Source organism: Anopheles cruzii, chromosome X (assembly GCF_943734635.1).
Source record: "Anopheles cruzii chromosome X, idAnoCruzAS_RS32_06, whole genome shotgun sequence".
In the NCBI taxonomy this organism is placed as follows: domain Eukaryota; kingdom Metazoa; phylum Arthropoda; class Insecta; order Diptera; family Culicidae; genus Anopheles; species Anopheles cruzii.
The window spans coordinates 3,005,807-3,024,601 of NC_069143.1; the positions used below are offsets into that span (position 1 = coordinate 3,005,807).

General features: G+C 44.9%; 3 protein-coding genes across 4 annotated transcripts; 1 reads left to right on the forward strand and 2 right to left on the reverse strand.

Annotated features, from left to right (window-relative positions):
* Window positions 1-1,635: 1,635 nt before the first annotated feature.
* On the reverse strand, window positions 1,636-3,460 carry LOC128271809 (bifunctional phosphoribosylaminoimidazole carboxylase/phosphoribosylaminoimidazole succinocarboxamide synthetase). Its single transcript, XM_053009464.1, has 3 exons — window positions 3,302-3,460; window positions 2,712-3,173; window positions 1,636-2,556 (listed from the first exon to the last, which is right to left on the reverse strand). Exons 1-3 carry the CDS (start codon window positions 3,324-3,326, stop codon window positions 1,754-1,756), a joined length of 1,290 nt encoding a protein of 429 aa, XP_052865424.1. The 5' UTR covers window positions 3,327-3,460; the 3' UTR covers window positions 1,636-1,753.
* A 4,683-nt stretch (window positions 3,461-8,143) lies between these two features.
* On the forward strand, window positions 8,144-10,658 carry LOC128271795 (amidophosphoribosyltransferase-like). 2 transcript variants are annotated; one of them, XM_053009452.1, is made up of 3 exons: window positions 8,144-9,268; window positions 9,360-9,713; window positions 9,791-10,658. In XM_053009452.1, the coding sequence occupies exons 1-3, from the start codon at window positions 8,327-8,329 to the stop codon at window positions 10,283-10,285; spliced, it is 1,791 nt and encodes a 596-aa protein (XP_052865412.1). In that variant the 5' UTR covers window positions 8,144-8,326; the 3' UTR covers window positions 10,286-10,658. The 2 variants fall into 2 exon arrangements, with proteins under 2 accessions (XP_052865412.1, XP_052865403.1); XM_053009443.1 differs by having other exon boundaries at window positions 8,145-9,263; window positions 9,358-9,713.
* A 21-nt stretch (window positions 10,659-10,679) lies between these two features.
* LOC128271818 (pro-resilin-like) lies at window positions 10,680-11,900 on the reverse strand. Its single transcript, XM_053009475.1, has 3 exons — window positions 11,649-11,900; window positions 11,149-11,229; window positions 10,680-11,062 (listed from the first exon to the last, which is right to left on the reverse strand). Exons 1-3 carry the CDS (start codon window positions 11,760-11,762, stop codon window positions 10,934-10,936), a joined length of 324 nt encoding a protein of 107 aa, XP_052865435.1. The 5' UTR covers window positions 11,763-11,900; the 3' UTR covers window positions 10,680-10,933.
* Window positions 11,901-18,795: the final 6,895 nt, after the last annotated feature.

Genomic DNA, 18,795 nt, shown 5'->3' on the forward strand with positions numbered 1-18,795 from the left:
CACGGCCGAACTAGCTCACGGGGTAAACCGTTCTTGTGTATCTTGCGTCCGGTTGGTGCGTAAGTCCAAAAAGAGTTGCTAAAATAACACCAACAACATCGGTTCGGTATCATCAAGTTGTCGCGATTCAATGTCGCCTACCGGCCAAGTGCCGGATAACAAATAATAACCTTCAGCATACTTTTCCGTTCCGTTGTCCGTTTACACTCGTTTCACTTCACGCCCGTATAATTGTAAAGACTCCTGGCAAGGATGTAGTCAGTAAAGTGGAGCCTTCTTCAACACGCACTTTTGCACGCTAGCTGGGTTGCGACCAACCAATGCTCAACTGAACAATTGCTCATTCGTGGCGTTTCTTATCGCCGGTGTTTAATAACGCTGACACCGGCCGGTCCATTGAGAATAAGGATGATCTAGCACGGGCGACTTGGAATGTTGTCGAAAGACTGAATGCACATTTGACACTGCACTACTTGTGGGTCGTTTCATATCAAACGGTTTCTAACTGCACCAGACGTAACCATCTCTCAAATTTATTGCCTATAATAACTTCTATTCACACATACCCTTCACATCGTTTTGTTTTCCGCCACCCAGAGCCACACTACAGAGCCTACTATATCTTATCGAACGCCGCCGATTGCCGCTTGTCAAGACACGGCTAATTGTATGAGGCCATACATTGTACTAAAACAAACTTCTATCAAGGCTCGCGACCCCCGATATGGCGTAAAGTCAGACAAAGCGACAGGATTTCACGCTTTAATCACGGTTTCACACGCTGATGGACCACCACACGCCGCGGTACCCGCCTGCAGATACTAGCGCCGGCGTTTATCGCATTGACTCTACATTCAAGGCTAGCAAAACCAATGTCTAACGATGGTTCGGATTCGAGAATGGCATTTCTGGAAAAGCTGCGACGAGTTACAGCAATGCACAAAAGCTCCTTAAGCTTCCAGGTGGCTGGTCACCCTATTGGCTCGTTGTTTCTTCGGTTACGTTTTTTAACACACGTCACACAGATCTACTAACACATGAACGGACATAACTTTTTAATCTGTTAGCTGATTTGCATGAAATTGGATGCGTTTGAAAGAGGAAGAACGTACTTTTCAAACTATGTTAGCCAACGAATAGATATGGCTGCATTTTATATTTAAACTAGTTGCTTCCGGCGCGCGTCGCCACGCCTGATGTTATCCTCATTTCTCGATTATCCGGCGTTTCAGACCATCGGGCTTAGCGGTGACGTATCCGATCGGCTTCCCTTGCACCGACTGAATTTGGCTCAAATTGCTTGAAAACTATCCGTGTTTTGCTGAAATCAACTTAGGTTCTGTATGGGATACTCCCTTGGAAAAGTAGGGAGGGGTTTGAAACAATCACCAGAACATTTTTCCTTCCCCAAAACTCCCACCTGATGAATTTAGTTCGATTTGCTCGAAAACAACCCAAATTATGCTGAATTTTATGTTACGTTAGAATGGGAGCTCGCGTGTAAACTCGAAAGGAAACGGTAAATGGAAATTGGTTCCAAGGATTCAAATGTTATTGAAAACCTCAGGTAAGGAATCGGTAACACTCACGAACGGAGCCCGTGCATTTAAATTCGTTTTCACGACTAATGTGGTGTGTATTTTACGATAAAAAATAGTTTCGTATTTTTGGTGTTTGTTATTTATTTAACATTAGCGAAATCATGCAGGTGCATTGCAGTTGTTTAGGTGATTGTTAAACATTTGCGGCCGGATTAGGCACTGTGCACTCCTCTCACTTTCTTATCGGCACGGATCAAGCTTACGTAGTTTTTGAGCTGCATTACGCGCAGCTTGCTCCAGACAAGAAAGTTTTCCATTCCGAGGATCTGTGCCGCATGTAAAGCCGCCGCTTCCGGGTAGAGCACCGTCACGCAACCGAGGCCGGATGGCACGTTTAGGCTCGACCAAACATCTTGCGTGACATTTTCGGCCTTCACCGGTGGGCAGTTAATTACCGGATAGTTGGTGTTTCCCGACAGCACCGGCCCGAGACCGTTCGAACGCCCGGCAACCGTTATAAAGACCAGCTTGTTCAGCACACTCTCGTACTCGCTGACGATGTGCAGTGTCGTTTGCGTGCCCTTGTGCGCTGAAGTGATGCGCTGTTCCGTGTTCAACCCGAGCCGCTGACAGTGCTTTGCAATCTGCTCACAATGGTCGGCATCGGAGGCGCTACCCATCAGGATGACGACGAGATGATCCTTCGGAGCGGTAATGGCGTCGAGTTGTTCGGAAACCCAGGTAAAATTACGCTTTACAACGTCCAGATCCGCAGCGGTGACGCTGGCCAGATTGCGGTACACCTGCTTGTCTACCATGAGCCGCTTGTCGCCCGATGGCCAGAGACGCCAGGAGTCGGAATCAATAACGTCGGCCACCAGCAGTTGACCTTCCGTGTCGACACCGAACTCAATTTTCATGTCAATTAAGGCACAGTCGCGTGTTGCCCACGCTTTCTCCAGGATCTCGAACACGAGCCGCGTCGTTTGCCGCATTATGTCAACCTCATCTTGACCTGCAAAGAGTCGAAATCAGTAACAGCAGCACCAGCTAGTTTACAGTCCAATCAATGTGCAGGCGCCTTGATGATGATTGATGGGGGGTTGGAGAGGTTGGGGTGGGCGGGGGAGGGGGGTCGGTTGAATTTGGTAATTGACATCGCTGCCTTACCGATTTTGACCCCGTTCACGGTGAAACCGGCGGATACGATCTGCTCTTCACTCCACTGTGGATCGTCGTTCGCGTCATCCTTGAAGAATGTTTCGACCTTGGCCGGAGCGAAACGGTGACCTTCGCTGACACCCGGATTACGCTTCAGGTACGAACCGGTTGCCAGCCGGCGCGTAACCCATTCGATCGGCACCATTTCGCACTGGCGTGCCAAGAACGCTGTATCGGAAACCATTCGGACGAACGCGGTCTGGAGATTGGCTTGGTTCAGCAACGTAAACACCTTCGCGTTGGTCTGGTTGGAGATCTTTGCCTTGCCCTCGAGCTCGTGCGCTCGCACCCCATTGTGGGCTGTGATGCGGTCCTTATTGAGCAAGATTGAGTGACCCGGAAGGCTTGGCACATCGTACACCTGCTTCGTTTTGCCCTCAATCAACAGCTTGCCGACCTTAATGCCACCGACTGAAATTGGTAAGCACACGCAATACAGACGAGGGTTACGAACACGAATTGGTAGTTGCCAGTAGGTTATGGTTTTCACTTCGTTGTCTTGGAAGCGGCCGGGGACTGCCGAGATCGGTTTTTCTCACCTTCCGCAATCTTGGTTGCTGCCATGTTGTTTTCGGCTATCTGAACGAAGAACACCACACACTACTTATCACTCTCGTCTTTCGGTTTCCCGGCATACACTGGCAAGTGCGGGACGATGACGCCTCTCTAAATAGCGCCGGTACCGGCGCTCCAAACAGCTATGCTGGTGTGCGGTGGATCACGTTCAATGTAGAAGTTGGACGCAAACGATCGCAGCATTCATCGTTGGTGCCCCCATCCACACATGCACACGCCAGTGGAAGGGCCCGTTGATGTTCCGTCCAGCAGCGTGCTTATCTGTCCATCCCGATTGCGTTGACACGATCGCACACACAGTCCTATGCCTGCCTGGGAGACGGATCGTTCGATTCCGGTTTTTCCTGTAGTAGTATTAGTGCTGGAGCGCTGGAGCTTCTTCATGCGGTTTTTCAAAAAACGTGCAACACGGCACAACCGTTTTATGGCCGTACCCGTTTTCAAACGTAGAATAGTCACTTCCAAACAACGTCCTTATTCCTTCGCTCCCGCACTATCTGCCACTATTTCAAGTGTATAGACGCCCGCGATGGCCCTGTTTGACCCTAACCCTAACGGACGGAATCTTCCTTCTTTCAACGGATGATAGTGGACTGAGCGACCGGAATAAGTAGGCAAACGGAATCCATTTCGGGGTCAATCGCTAGTACTCTCTGAGCAGTACGCAGTCCACAGTTTCCAAGCGTCTGCTGGTGCGAGAACTCCGCGAACAAAACAAAACACAGCATCATCAAGTAGCAACATGTTGTTGTTTTTCCATTCGAAGTCCTTCTCACAGACCAGCGTCACTGCGGGCCTTATCACCTGCATTGATCTTCCTCTTCGACCTGGGCTGATGACTGGGCTGGCGACTGAAAGAAATGCCGAAGTTGCCATGGTTTCCCGTAGTCCATGACGGCGAACGAACACGGGTTTCTTTTCTCACGTCGATAGTTTCATGGTAAATTATACTAATCCTTCTTACAACCTTATTCCCGGTATGTTTGCCAGCAAAGACACTTTCTGCCAATACAACGAAACAACAAATGCAAATAAAACATCAATTTTCTTCTTCCCGATTTTTCCAATAACCCTACAACGTCTTTTCACAGTCTCAGTCGCAGTAGCCGCTTCTTTGCTTTTTGACCCTTTTTTTAGTCGACCAAAAAATTTTTCCTCGCAGCCTCGAAGTGCAGTCTTGGCCTAGCGAAAAGGCAGAAGTCATAGGATACTTTCCGCCACAGGAGTCACATTGATTAAAATTTGGATTCTTTAATTCCGAAATGGGGGAATTTGGCACATGTTGGTAGTCAAACATCAGTTTCAGCATAGTTTTGTGTGGGTGGGCATAGCGGTGTTTGTTATATTGAATTACATTACCGTAGCTCCTAACTTTGAATTTTAATTTGAGGGGTTGCTTCTACTACTTGCAGGGTTCTCTGTGCGTCATCTGTGCTTGCCTATGCTTAACAGTTAGATCCTTAGCAGCCTTCGGGCTGTTAATGGCGGAACTAGGTTAGCCCAATACGAAGGCATATTGTTTCTTAAGTGCACTATTTTGTTTACGGTGTCAACGCAATTGGTGCGTAACAAACAAATATGGTACACGCTGAGGCCTTGAAAATACCAAACTCCGCTAGAACGTGGAATAACAACAAAATATTTTGATTTCAACCGGCATGTGGTAGCATAAATAAAATGTTGATAACACAAATCGATGCGTGAGTAACAACGTATATTGTTTATATAGATTGCTTGGCGCACATGTTTTGCGGCTGATGTCATAGTTCGCATCGAACATTATACTGTTGCTGGTTTGTTTCCTTGGTTACATGCAGATTAAATTTAAAAACAGATGCATGGCGTCAAAGGCAAACGACAAGAGCTTACCGAGCGGATTGTAATAATTTGGGTGGGTCAGTGTTTTTATGTGGATTACAGAGTGTATGTGCTTATAGTGTTCATTTCGCATAACTTTACGCAAATAATTATTTATACTACAGCATAGTGGGTTTTTCTAGAATTGACGTTTCAGAGAGCGTATTTTTAAATTGTACCATTTGATTCAGGCATTTTTTCTTCGCTAGTCTATCTAGTGTTCCCTGTCAAATAAATTTAAGCTTTTTTTGTACTCTAAATAAAATCATTAAACGAAGTCACTGGAGTCACTGGAGTTTATGAGTGATCGTTGCATGTAGGAGCGACGTGTTTAGGTTCGTTCTGAAATTGTTAGTAGCAAAGATGTAACTCCATCTCGTTGACCGATAAAAGATGTCGCTATAATTTTACAACTTTACTTTAACAGAAAGCATCAGTGGTTAACATTGTCCTTGGTGCAGAAGAACAAAGTTCTACAGAAGTTCTTCTTTCCGATCACCCATAAAAGCAATTTACCCATTGAGTTGCTGTTATAAATCGCAAGCTAAGACCGATAGTCGCAAGTTTAGTTTTGAGAAGCGCCTTCGAAATACTTCACCGTTTGACCGTTTGTGGCCATTTGCCGATCCGATTGGGCTTCATTCCTCCTCACAACCGATGGTTACCGTGCCACCCCAGGCGCCTCGGTGGACTAGATCCGTATGAGTGCTCGTTACCGGGTGACCTTCCTGATGGCAAGTTGCGTTTTTATTTAGGCTCCCTTAATCACTTTGATGAGCTGGGGCGCAACGATCGCCCACACGCACACGCACGGCCCTTGAATACTTTCGGATGCTGGAACGATCGGCCACGCTAGAATCTCTAGAATGGCTGTGTGTGTGTGTGTGTGTGTGTGTGTGTGGTGTAAGGCACACGTGCGATCATTGGCCAAACGGACGTGTAAGGACAAGTTACTCCGGACGCCGGCGCACAGTGGGCTGGAGATTTGCCATAAATAAAAAAAGCGACATGCTCTGATGCGGTTTGACTAATTTTTAACTTTTTATTAAATGTTATATGTTATAAATGGTATAACTATATTGTATTTACATTGTTTATACACATAACAGAGATACATGATATGCAATGGGTCCTTGTTATAACGTTCCTGGTTTGTATAGTAGAAGTGTTGTCAATCAACATCATCAAAACGTAGCATTCCAACCAATTAACCTATATGTTGCCGATTTCTTTGTAATGAGGAAGGATTATTTTGTGAGATAATTAATTTTTTTTTTAAAGAACGGACTGGGTTGTATTTGTAAGATAATGCATATGAAATACATAAGATTTCTGAGTTTATTGATAGTTAGTTTAATGAATAAGCAAGTTAAATGAACGGTTGTAAACATATTTTTGAGTGATTTGTTCTCCAAAATGTAGGAAAAATAAATAGCTTAGGGGGTCGTTGCTAATGCACATTTATAAGACAATTGTAGTTCCCTAAGGTGTTTTTCTAAAAATATGTAATATGTAATATTCCTTTAAAAATATGTATGTAAAATCTTTTATGCAAACTGTACAACAATTACAGTTGCAGTCTAAGCTAGCCCATAAACACGCTAAATATTTTTAGTGAACCAATATATCCATTAACCATTTAATTTGTGTAGATGTTACCGCCACTGTGCAGGTGGTGTTTCATCGGCGGCGCGCGATCGCGAGCAGTCACGCAAACACTCAGCTGAAGACATGAACGCATGGAAAGCTGTGGAAAGGGGTAGTTGCCCTTTCGTCCCGTGTGTCCCATGTGGTGCCGAACACACATACTGATCGTCGCACACTGACGGCGGCAATGCTCAACGAATGCAGGGTATTAAATATGGAAAAAGAGAATGACTGTAAATCAGTTACCACTGACGCGCTGTAGATTATAGCCGCAGCGTGGTCTTTCATTTCGCTGGGTCGCGATCGACCGAATCGTGTGTCAAACGCAGTGCAGACAATCCTCACGTCGACCGCCGAACCGTTTTTCACGTGGTTGTGCCTTGGTCACTCTTGTTTACTCCTGTGCTTAGCGCCGATCATCGGCATGTTTTTCAGCCATTAGTTTTTGTGAGACCGACTTCTTCGACCGAAGCTCGTCCCAGTCGGGTGCTGGTGGGCAGGAACCAGAAGCTGGCTTTTGATTTCAAGACGACCAGCAACGGCAGAACTATTCCTCTACCCGTAGAACGTTTGCGATTCCAATTGTGCGAAGAAGGTACAAGCAACATCTTCCAACCTTAACGATTCCACTTTTATCGCTATCGAATCACCAATCAACCAAGCGTGGTATTGAAACGCCAGCAGTCGTGCGCTTAGAACCAACGGACGGCATCAGTTGTATCGGTAAGTTGATCGGTAAACAAGATGATCGACTGTCAATGTTTTCGCAAAGAAAAACGTGACTCCAATGGCACATTCTACAAGGTGCTGTCGCCCGTCAAGCAGCGTGGGAAGCGTTCTTAGAAGTTATGAGGTTATGTGCTGCCTGGCACGTTTATTTTGAACGAGTTTATGTCTTTCCAATCCGAATCTTCGAAACATTCGAAAGTACACATTTGTTTGCTAGCGAAGGCATCTTGATTTATGTTTTTTTTTTCGTTCGCTGTCAGCCAATGTTCTAGGCGTCGATGCTAGAAACTGGAAGTTCGAACGAATTAGAGTCCCTCTCGCTATTGAAGGTTTCTTGGGATTCTTGTCACGTTGCGCAACTATTATGAGCATGGGTCGGAAAAGCGATTGGCTGAAGAAAAGAGACAATCGATCGCTGATCACCAGAGGAAGGCTTCCGAAGATTGTGCTCCATCATCGGTGATAACGCAGCGCCTAGAAACACGTTGATGAATCTGGTTAGCTATTACTTTCTTGACCGTTTCTCGCTCTGTTACCGCAGCCAATTAACGGAGTTCACGGAGACTGGGACTGGGAACGAGGAACGATCAAACATTAAGAAATTCATACAATTTGGCCCCTACGAAGGCGATCGAGCATTTATACTTTGCTTTTGTCGAAAGAAGCCACATTTATTGTGAATTGGCAAAATATTCATACACGTTACATAGCAGTTGTTGTCGTTACAAGAAATCTGTCCTGTGTTGTTTACACGAATGCTTTCACATCGTTTAAGGGGCGTCGCAGTCATGGATGGAAAAGATGATGGCAGTTCAAGTCAGCAACGAACGTCTCAGGATCACCCCTTAGCAGCAGGAACAACAACCGCACCAATTTCGTCACTCAACACCGCCAAGTCAGGCCCGGAACCGTGCCACGACAGTAATCGCCAGCTTGATCTCCCGCCGAGTGAAATCTTATCTCGACCACACGGCGACGATGGAATGGAAAGTATGGACCACCGCCGGCCGATGGGTAAGCGCAGCGGGCGAGGCGAGGTCAGCAGTGGGCTGACGCACGAGTGCGGCGTGTTTGGGGCGATAGCAACGGGCGACTGGCCGACGCAGATCGACGTCGCGCAGGTCATCTGCCTCGGGCTGGTGGCACTGCAGCACCGCGGCCAAGAATCGGCTGGCATCGTGACAAGTGAGGGTGGCCCGGAGGCGATCAACTTCAACGTGCACAAGGGCATGGGCATGATTAACAACATATTTACGGACGACTCGATGAAGAAACTGCGGGGCAGTCTGGGCATCGGGCACACGCGCTACTCTACGTCGGCCGCCTCCGAAGAGGTCAACTGCCAACCGTTTGTCGTCCATACGGCCCACGGCGCACTGGCCGTGGCGCATAATGGCGAGCTGGTGAACTGCGAGAGTCTGCGAAAGGATGTGCTGTCGCGAGGTGTTGGCCTCTCCACGCACAGCGACTCTGAGCTGATTACCCAAGCGCTCTGTCTGAATCCGCCCGAGGGTGAGGTGGACGGGCCGGACTGGCCAGCGCGCATCAAACACCTGATGAAGCTGGCCCCCCTTTCCTACTCGCTCGTGATAATGCTCAAGGACAAGATCTACGGCGTTCGTGATCCGTACGGCAACCGGCCGCTCTGCATCGGCAAGATCGTACCACTCACTATCGGCGCCTATCGTCATGGTATGGTTGAGAGCCCCTTTCAAAGGAGCGCCCTTTTTTAGCAAACATTCAAAATATATTTTTATGGTATATCTGGTTTTCATTACTTTGCTAGAGAAAGTCGATCGACTGCCGGCCGAAGGTTGGGTTATATCCAGCGAAAGCTGTGGATTTTTGTCGATCGGAGCTCGATACGTGCGTGAGGTGGAACCCGGTGAAATTGTTGAACTGACGCGGGACGGTCCCAAAACGATCGACATCGTCGACTGTCCGGAGAGCCGACGGCATGCCTTCTGCATCTTCGAGTATGTGTATTTCGCCCGCTCGGATTCCATATTCGAGGGACAAATGGTGTACTCGGTGCGGCTACAGTGCGGGCGCCAGCTGGCTCGCGAGGCGGGTGTGGATGCGGACATCGTTAGCTCGGTGCCAGAGTCGGGAACTGCTGCTGCTCACGGTTTCGCGCGGGAGGTTAGTATACCCATGAGCGTTCCACGATGGAACTGAGACGAAGGTATTCTGCTAATGATCATGATCTTCTGATTTAGACAAACATGAATTTTGCCGAAGTGCTGTGCAAAAACCGTTATGTAGGGCGTACTTTCATTCAACCGTCAACCCGCCTTAGGCAACTGGGTGTGGCGAAGAAGTTCGGTGCGCTGTCTGAGAACGTGGCTGGCAAACGCTTGGTACTGGTCGACGATTCCATTGTGCGGGGCAACACCATTGGACCAATCATCAAGTTGCTGCGCGATGCGGGCGCTCTCGAGGTACACATCCGGATAGCAAGCCCGCCGCTGCTTTATCCGTGCTACATGGGGATCAACATACCGACGCGCGGGGAGCTGATCGCGAACAAGCTGCACGCGGAAGACCTGGCCGAGTACCTCGGGGCAGATAGCCTAGCATACCTGAGCGTCGAGGGCCTAAAAAAGGCAGTCCAGTTGAACATGGTGCCAAAAAAACCGGAACAGGTCGGACACTGTACAGCCTGCCTGACAGGGGAATACCCAGGTGGACTTCCGGAAGAGTTGGAATGGTAGAAGGTGGTTGTAAACGACTTACACACAACGCAGCCACAAATCCGATTCAACTACTTCTGTCTTCTGTCTTCGTAGTATAACTGTTAAATACTTTACCTGCTTCCGCGCTAGCGAATAAGAAGATGACCCTTGGAGCCCTTGGAGCGTTTCGAACCCAAGGGAAAGCGAGAAAATACAGTTAAAATAGAGATACGCAACAAGTGAGAGAAGAAACGACACAGGTAGAGAGTGAGAGAGGGGGGGAGGTACGGAAAGAGAAAGACAGAGGTAAATAGGCGTATTTAGAAACATAGTAGGACATCAGAATTCTTACGAAATACAGAAAGGCATTGCCGCTTGACAATAAAGTATGTGTTCTCAAACAGATTGCCGACATACACGTGTTAGTGTTAGATACAACTCTTAACTGTATTTAATCAACTCAACTCAACTCTGCCTGGAAAAATCGAAGTTACTAGAACGATGATCACAGACACCACCGCAGCCGAAAAGCACCCAAGAACACACATACGCATATCATTATCACACAGGCTGTAACATTTGGCGAAGTGCTACGCTTCCACACCGTCCGGTTATTCTACGCTATGATGTGATACCATTTTGCTGCATCTTTCTGTTTCTCATTGAGCGTCGTCGCCATTTCCCGCATCATCCCGATAACGGATTCGCATTGTCCTGAAAATCCACTTCAGGTTGGAAGCCACCCTCCTTATCGACGATATACTTGATCGTCATGAGCCGTCCGTCTGGCAGCCACACCGAATATCGTCCCGTGACCTACGATTTTGTGAAGACAAAAAGAAAAACATGCAATCAGAAAACGGTACGTTCATCCGGAGTACCGTAACAGGGGCGGGCCACACCTTGCCCGCCATATCGCCAGCTTCATTTTTGTCGAAAAATAGTTTCTTTTCAGGGTCCTTCACCTCGTACTTGTACTCGTACTGTTGGAAGACAGAAAAACGAGAAGAAAAAAACGTGAAATTAAAAGAAGATTATGCTAAAACGAAACATTTATTTCGCGCTGTATCGGCACGGTACTTCACCGTTGGTGTTTTGTGCTTTTCGTAAACTAACGCCAATGCCAAACCAACGCCAATATTTCTGATAAAATTCCGTTCAGTGAAACAGTTTTTCCCGAAAAGCAAAAGTGAGTAAGACACAGCGAGGTAACCATATGCTCTTTTAACAATTTGGTACCAATGGACAATAGGTACCAATCCGTAACAGCTTAGAGCAACTCCATGGATGGTATTCCACACGACGACTGCGAACTTACCATACTGCTTTTCGACGTTTGATAACTGCCAACTTTAGTTGGCTTAGCAAAGAGAAAGAATGGGGCAAGGTATGTGATACTTACCGGTTCGTACTTCTCCGCGCCTTGTGGCATGGCCTCTACGTGCACCAGGACCGCGTACATACTGCAAGCAGCGACGGCGGCAACAGCCAACTCAAAAGCCATTCTGGCCACCATTATGATACTTGACAGAGTCAGCACCACTTCGTGTTGCAGCGAACTAATGAACGGAAAAGGCTCGGCTTACTGCTTTGATGCCGTGGCAATCACTACGGGTTGAGTAATATTACTCGCTCGTTCTTGATTCGATCGGCCGGATGCTGGATTTTCGACGGAATGACAAACCCTCGGTGCCGGTGCTTCGTTTTTATAGCGCTATTCTGTGTGCAGAGCCTCGAATTGGGGATGGTTTGCGGTGGCGGGAGCGCACGCGAGATGATCGTATTCAGAAGACCGTTCCCCTTAAATCAGAGTACGCGGCGCCAAACCCTTTTTCGCTTTTGGTTTGCTCGTGTTTGCTCCCGTGTACGATGCTTTAATGCACGGGCTCGGTCGGCACGACCGCAACAACTCGAGCAATACAACACAAGAGCCGGGATTGATTCAAGCCGTTGGGAAGGGATTCGCAAGATGTTCTCCGAATCTACCTGTGTCAGCGAAAATAGGGTGTCTCGTTACTTCGAGAATATGCGAAAGTGCAGTAAAGCTATTTGCTTGGTTTGGTTGGTCTCAATTCTCGAAAATGACTTCTCTATGTTTTTCACCGATAGCACAGCAGTTCTACTACGGTGAAACAATAAAATTGTCCATAAATGAGCTAAGACTATAGCCTAATAACGATTGAAAAACGCTTTAAGTTGAATTCAATTTGAAAATCAAATTCAAAATAGAACAGCAAACAATTCAAGGATATTTTACCAACGACACAATAATGTTCCGTTGCAAATGGTAGTAGCAACACCCCGCAACCGTTTGGTAGGGTAGCGCGCTGGAATAAATCTCGAGATGCGATTTGGGATGGCGATGGAGGATTTAACGAACTAAGCGGGCCACGCTAGGCATACTTCCTCTTATCCGGCATCACAAGCACCGAGCGGTCCTGGCCTGCTAACGTGAACATCTTGATGCCGAGGCTTCGTTTTTATAGCGCTATTCTGTGTGCAGCTTCGAAATGCGGATGGCTTGGAGTGGCGGGAGCGCACGCGAGATGTTCATCTTCAGAAGACCATTCCCCCCATATCAGGGTACGCGGTGTACTGCGCCAAACCCTTTTTCGCTTTTGGTGTTGCTCGTGTTTGCTCCGTCGTACGATGCTTCAATACACGGGCCCGGTCGGCACGACCGCAACAATTCCAGCAATACAACACACGAGCTCTGAGTGAATGAAGACGTTGGGAAGGGATGACCAAGATGTTCTTAGAACGCTGCTCGTGTCAGTGGGAATGAGATATTTCGTTACTTCGAGAATATGCCAAAGTGCAGCAAAGCTAGTGAAGGAATGAAAGAGTAGTATCGTATCACTCTTCAATGCCAAACACAGAGGCTAGGGATTTTAGTTATTCAAACAGCAACGAGTTGTAGATTACTTTCCTTTCCGAAGACTTTTAAATTTTATTGCTTTATTGCTAACAGACTTCTAAACCTTGTTGCTGCCCAGAATCGTTTCTGTTCGGAGGTGCATTTTCCAGAAAGCATACATAGGCTATCGATCTGCGGTGCTTAGTCGAGCTTAACGCAGTTTTGTTACCCACCGGTAATAACATTGAGTACGTTCAGCTATAGCACGCCACCGCTTGTCCGTTGAACAAAAAGGATCTGTTACGGAATTCAGAAACGTTGCGTCGTTGTTTGATTCTTTTCTTATATCTCCATTGCCATAATCAATTCTAACCCACCAATTCATAAAAATGTTCTGTTCACTGTTATCATCGTTCATGCGCATAATCATCAACTCCTCAACTTTTTATTCGCAATAATTGCGCGAAATAAGCTCCCAATTTCCTCGTAAGTACGGTTCTGTTTCATTTAATTGCAGTCCCACTTAACAACAGTTCATCATCTGAGTTCTATTGCTCAAATGTGGTCTGCCAACATTTAGCTATTAGCTATTAATGCCGGGTGAGGCAATTTAATTTAGTTGGAGTATCAATAGTAGCGTGGATTGATGACAATTGCTGAGATCTTATCTTTCCTAAGCGTGATATTTGGGTATGAGAAAATTCAGGAGGATTGATGAGTATCAGCCGAGTGGTACACATTCATGTACATTAGTATAACAACTGTGCATTTTGACCTTCACGGGACTTTTCACCAACGATGTGTTGATCTTATACATCACTGTATGGAAGGAAGCTCGCTACATTATCTGGAAAAGGACACAATAGTAGAGTAAAAATAATTAAATATGAGCTGCTGCTGATGGATTCTTAGTTTTGCCATTACCAACCGATGCTATCCTTCCAACACATGCTATCGTCGAAGTCCGTTGATAGACGCATAATCATCCATAATGCTCCTGCTGACTCTGCTTGGTCGCTATTGCTGAAACTCGGATCGCCCATCATCGGAGAGTAGACATATCCATCCGTCGTTTATTTTGGTTCAACGGCTCGATAAACACCCGTGGCCAGTTCAGCGGTACGCGACGCATCTTCTGCTTGAGGTTTTATGTAATACCTGTGCAGTACTCAATCATTTCAGTTTTCAGCAGGAGTGGTACACATTCATGCACATTGGTATAACAACTGTGCATTTTGACCTTGACGGGACTTTTCGACAACGATGTGTTTCGACAACAATGTGTTGATCTCATACATCACTGTATGGAAGGAAGATCGCTACATAATCTGGAAAAGGACACAATAGTAGAGTAAAAATATTTAAATATGAGCTGCTGCTGATGGATTCTTGGTGTTGCCATTACCAACCGATGCCATCCTTCCAGCACATGCTATCGTCGAAGTCCGTCGATAGATGCAAAATCAAATCATTAGTAAAGCTCCCGACTGTGCACGGTCGCTACTGCTGAAACTCTGATCGCCCTTTACCAATCAGAGTAGACATACTGATCCGTCGGCAATGCTCATTCCTCCTGTTCTCTTCTCAACCGCTGTTTGAGGTTTTACAGAACACCTCCGCAATATTAAATTATTTACAATGATCACTCAATATCTTTGTTATGAATTATGACGTTACATCTACTGAATGAGAATTATTCTTTGAAAATTTTAAAACGTCGCTTATTTAAAAAAGGATTATTTCGACACTTAAAAAACACGAAACAAACTATTAGATGGTTTCAAAAATTAACATTCTGGGAAACCGTTCTAAGAACTATAAAACGTATGCCTGGTTATCTGATAGTTGGTTCCTAACAAGCAGCCTGGAACAGTAATATTTTCATCATAACATCCGCATCGCTTATCGCTTAAACAGCGAGGCATACGTGTACTCCTGTGTAGAAACTACCCAACCTAAATGTCCCTCGTCATAATTCCGTTCTGTGCAGTGTGGATAATGATTTTTTCATTGTACAAACTATTGTTAATGGATCTGCTGCTACTGCTGGCAGGATAGTCTTATCTAGCAAACTTCAAGCTTTTCATAATTCGCTTTCTAAGCGATTTTTTCTGGCCTTTGCGGCTACAACCGTCCATCGTTCTTCCTTTGCCCTGTAAAATGATGGATTCTTCTGGGCTTTGTTGCTGCCCAGAATTTCTCTGTGATTCTTTTCGGCTGTGCGATGATCCTGAAAATGGCACACGTCTCATAATTTTCCAGAAAGTATGGACCATCGATCTGTCGTGCTTAGTAGTCGAGCTTTGCGTAGTTTTGTTACCCGCCGGTAATAACATTGATATCGTTCTGTTTAGCGCGTCACCAATTGCCGGTGGAGGATAAAGGATCTGGTTACGGGATTCAGAAAAGTTGTATCGTAATTTTTCATCACCATTGCCATCAATTATTACCTACCTCTTCATAAACATTTTCTGTTTCCCTGTTATCATCGTCCATGCCCATACTCATCAACTCCTCTTTCGTGTCCGTTACGGCTACCGGTGGTTCAACATCTTCGTAGAGGGGGTACACGCTGCTGCTACCACCACTGTTTTGGTTTTTTGGATCCGGTACCGAAACTAACGGCTCATTACTTAATATGTTTCCGATTTCCTCGTAAATATGGCATCCACTGTCATCCACGGTTCTGCTTCTTTCACCTGCACCCATACTTAACGGCAGTTCATCATCAGAGTTCGATTGCTTGATCGAAGTCGGCAGGTCATTAGCCAGCTGCTGTAGCAGTGCACGTCGATATTTTTTTGCTTTAACATCAATAGTTGCGTAAATTGGTGGCTTTTCCTGAAAGATCTCATTTTCTCTCAGCGTAATATTTGGGCTTGGGGGCGCTACACAAGGATTGTTGGGCTTCGGCAGGAGGGGTACATATTCATGCACATTGGTATAACTGTGCATTGCGACCTGCATTGAACTTTTGGACAACGATGTATTGATCATATACATTGTATGCGCCGTCGGAAGATCGCTACATGATCTGGGGAAGGACACGATAGTGAAGTAAAAGTAATTAAATATGAAGCACTGTTGATTGATTGATGGTTTTTATCATAACCATCCTATGGATCATTTTCCCAACACATATGCTAACCTTGAAGTTCCTGACTCTGTACCAAAACTTTGATCGCCCATTACCGGAGAATAGATATCTATGTATTGCTCCGGAACACTGCTTTCCGATATGTTTGAGGACCTGGCATGTGTAGTAGAATGTGTATATATGATAATATAATAGAAAATATTTGTTTGTTTCATATAAAGTTTCATTTCTTCTGAGAACAGTACTCTAAGATATCCGACTATATGTGACTAATTGTGGAATTGTGGATGTGGAATTGTTTGGAGAGGAGCATAAGAACAGTTATATAACCATTGTCGGACAAATACGATTCACAACAACAGCAATAGCTGATATTTTCTTCGGTACATGGATTTCTTTTAGTTCTTGAGACAATAATAAATGTACTATTCATCACATCGATCACATTGTATCCAGCGCACCTGCTTTTCTTGATCACAACATGCGTTAAGTGCAAAGAAGATAAGCAAAGAGCCTTTTTTTAATTTATGCGAATAAATTTTCATTTTTAAAATCATTTAAAGTTAGGAAGGAATGTCACAGCACAACAAGTGAGGTCCCCATGCAACACATCATGTCCTTAAAATGTGGGTTGCACTGGAAACTCATTTTGTCGTAGCTGCGCTTAGTACAGTTGAGAGGTAAAAATTTTAGAAAATATCTTATGTTTTATTAATCAGCATGTTTTCAATTTAATTTGCTGTTTGAAAAATTCAACACAGTGCCACCAGCAAGTTTTTGGTACAAATAGATAGCAAAACAACGTATTTGAACCAATGAAACTCACTTGGTCGCACTGTGCATTGTTAAGTTTATACGCACTGAAATTATGTAACATTATATTAAAATTATCATGCCGACAACACGACTTTCTTCCAACCCCACCACATCCCCCTATGTTACAAATATATGAGACATATCTGGCATACCACACTACAAAAGTGAAACGAATTGCATAAAACAAAAACAATCAAACGTCATTATTACTTACAATTTCGATTTGTCAGGAAATTGGAAAGACTGCGTAATAACTTCCTCTGTCCTTTGATGATCGGTTTCTTCGTATCCTGATTGGTGCATTATTTTCGTTTGCTTGTCGTCGTTATTTTCATTATTCTCTTGTCGTTTTTCATTTTCAACTGGCTGCGGCACCGCATTACTCTTGAGCGCATCACCATCCGAAAGGAGTGTTAATTTCGGCACATTGATACTACCAGTTCCTGAGGATTTTCGTGCAGGCATCACCGGCCCTACTGCACGACTGCCACCGTCCGTTGCTGCTGTTGCATTATCAGTTGTGACGGCCAAACATACCTCCGAGGACATCATCGGAACAATGCTAGACGACTGAAGATTTTCCTTTTGGCTGATTGGGACGTGACATATCCAGGGAAAAAAAGTATTAATAAGTAGTCGAACCATCGCAACAAATAACATAGTGAAGTAAGTTCAACATTATTCAAGCATGACTTAGAGCATATAATCGTCTATCAATATTATGCAACCGATGGATGCATTGTATTAAAATTATTTTTATATCGAAGGTATTTTGAAATAATATTAAAAGATATATTATAAATACGGCCCGGTCCGTTCTACTAAGATTTAAAAAAATAAATTAAAAGATATACTCGTATTTTGGTAATCTTGATAATGTTTTTAAATCATTGCTTGTTTTGTTTTCACTTAAATTTATTTTCTTTAAATACTCACCTAAACTGCCGTTCATAGGTTGCTTCGCCTCTAGCATTCGCGAAACTATCCAACAGGACCGTTATCCATTCCGAGAAGCTTTGTTGACTATCGCAGCGCTAATTTGAAACAAAAACCACAATTATAAGCGTACGTACACAGTACACAGCCTCTCGTTCTCTCGCATATTTTCATTTCCGCTGTTACACCACCTTAACCTTATTATCTTATCAGCAAAAGCGAAAGGTACCGTGATATAACAAATATACACTTGTTTCAGTTGGATTGATACTCACCAAAGTATAAAGAGCGTATGAATTAGCCATGATCTCAAAACGTAAGCCAGCTTTCGGAATGATCGTCATTCCTGGCTCCAGCTTAATGATGTCTTTGATGGGCTCGTAAATGTCTCGCGATTTGTAGGACACTAGAAACCGATTTTGCAGGACAAAATAGAGCTTTCGCCAGCCACCTGTAATTGACTGTAAAGTACAAGATCAAATTGACGGCATGCTGCAATGCTACACAAAATGTTCTATAGATTAAGTTCCTACACAAGGATAGAATCAGACTTAGCACGGTTTATATACCCATTAGACAGCATCAGAATTAAACTAGAAGAGCATCTCTATACAAAGCCCATTTCGTTACGAATTGGAATTTTTATATTTTCCATTATGTGTTCCATTGGATGTTCCATCACGATCCAACTATTTAAATATTGAATAACTCCGCTATTTGTCAGTCGATTTTGACAAACTAGCCAGATTGTGCTAATTAATGACGAATATTTTGTGACTTCTTTCAGTGGGGCTATTCGAAGACTAACCAAAGACCATTGAAGAACTAAAAGCTAACATAACA

What these genes read in the sequence shown, in the direction of transcription:
- LOC128271809 (XM_053009464.1), bottom strand. Translation starts at nt 3,326, where the DNA reads ATGGCAGCAACCAAGATTGCGGAAG. An exon ending in AGCAACCAAGATTGCGGAAG is followed by an intron (nt 3,174 to 3,301) that starts GTGAGAAAAACC and finishes TACCAATTTCAG; the next exon opens with TCGGTGGCATTAAGGTCGGC. An exon ending in CGTGAACGGGGTCAAAATCG is followed by an intron (nt 2,557 to 2,711) that starts GTAAGGCAGCGA and finishes GACTCTTTGCAG; the next exon opens with GTCAAGATGAGGTTGACATA.
- LOC128271795 (XM_053009452.1), top strand. Translation starts at nt 8,327, where the DNA reads ATGCTTTCACATCGTTTAAGGGGCGTCGCAGTCATGGATGGAAAAGAT. An exon ending in GCGCCTATCGTCATGGTATG is followed by an intron (nt 9,269 to 9,359) that starts GTTGAGAGCCCC and finishes ACTTTGCTAGAG; the next exon opens with AAAGTCGATCGACTGCCGGC. An exon ending in CTCACGGTTTCGCGCGGGAG is followed by an intron (nt 9,714 to 9,790) that starts GTTAGTATACCC and finishes CTTCTGATTTAG; the next exon opens with ACAAACATGAATTTTGCCGA.
- LOC128271818 (XM_053009475.1), bottom strand. Translation starts at nt 11,762, where the DNA reads ATGGTGGCCAGAATGGCTTTTGAGTTGGCTGTTGCCGCCGTCGCTGCT. An exon ending in GCGCGGAGAAGTACGAACCG is followed by an intron (nt 11,230 to 11,648) that starts GTAAGTATCACA and finishes GTCTTCCAACAG; the next exon opens with TACGAGTACAAGTACGAGGT. An exon ending in CTGGCGATATGGCGGGCAAG is followed by an intron (nt 11,063 to 11,148) that starts GTGTGGCCCGCC and finishes ACAAAATCGTAG; the next exon opens with GTCACGGGACGATATTCGGT.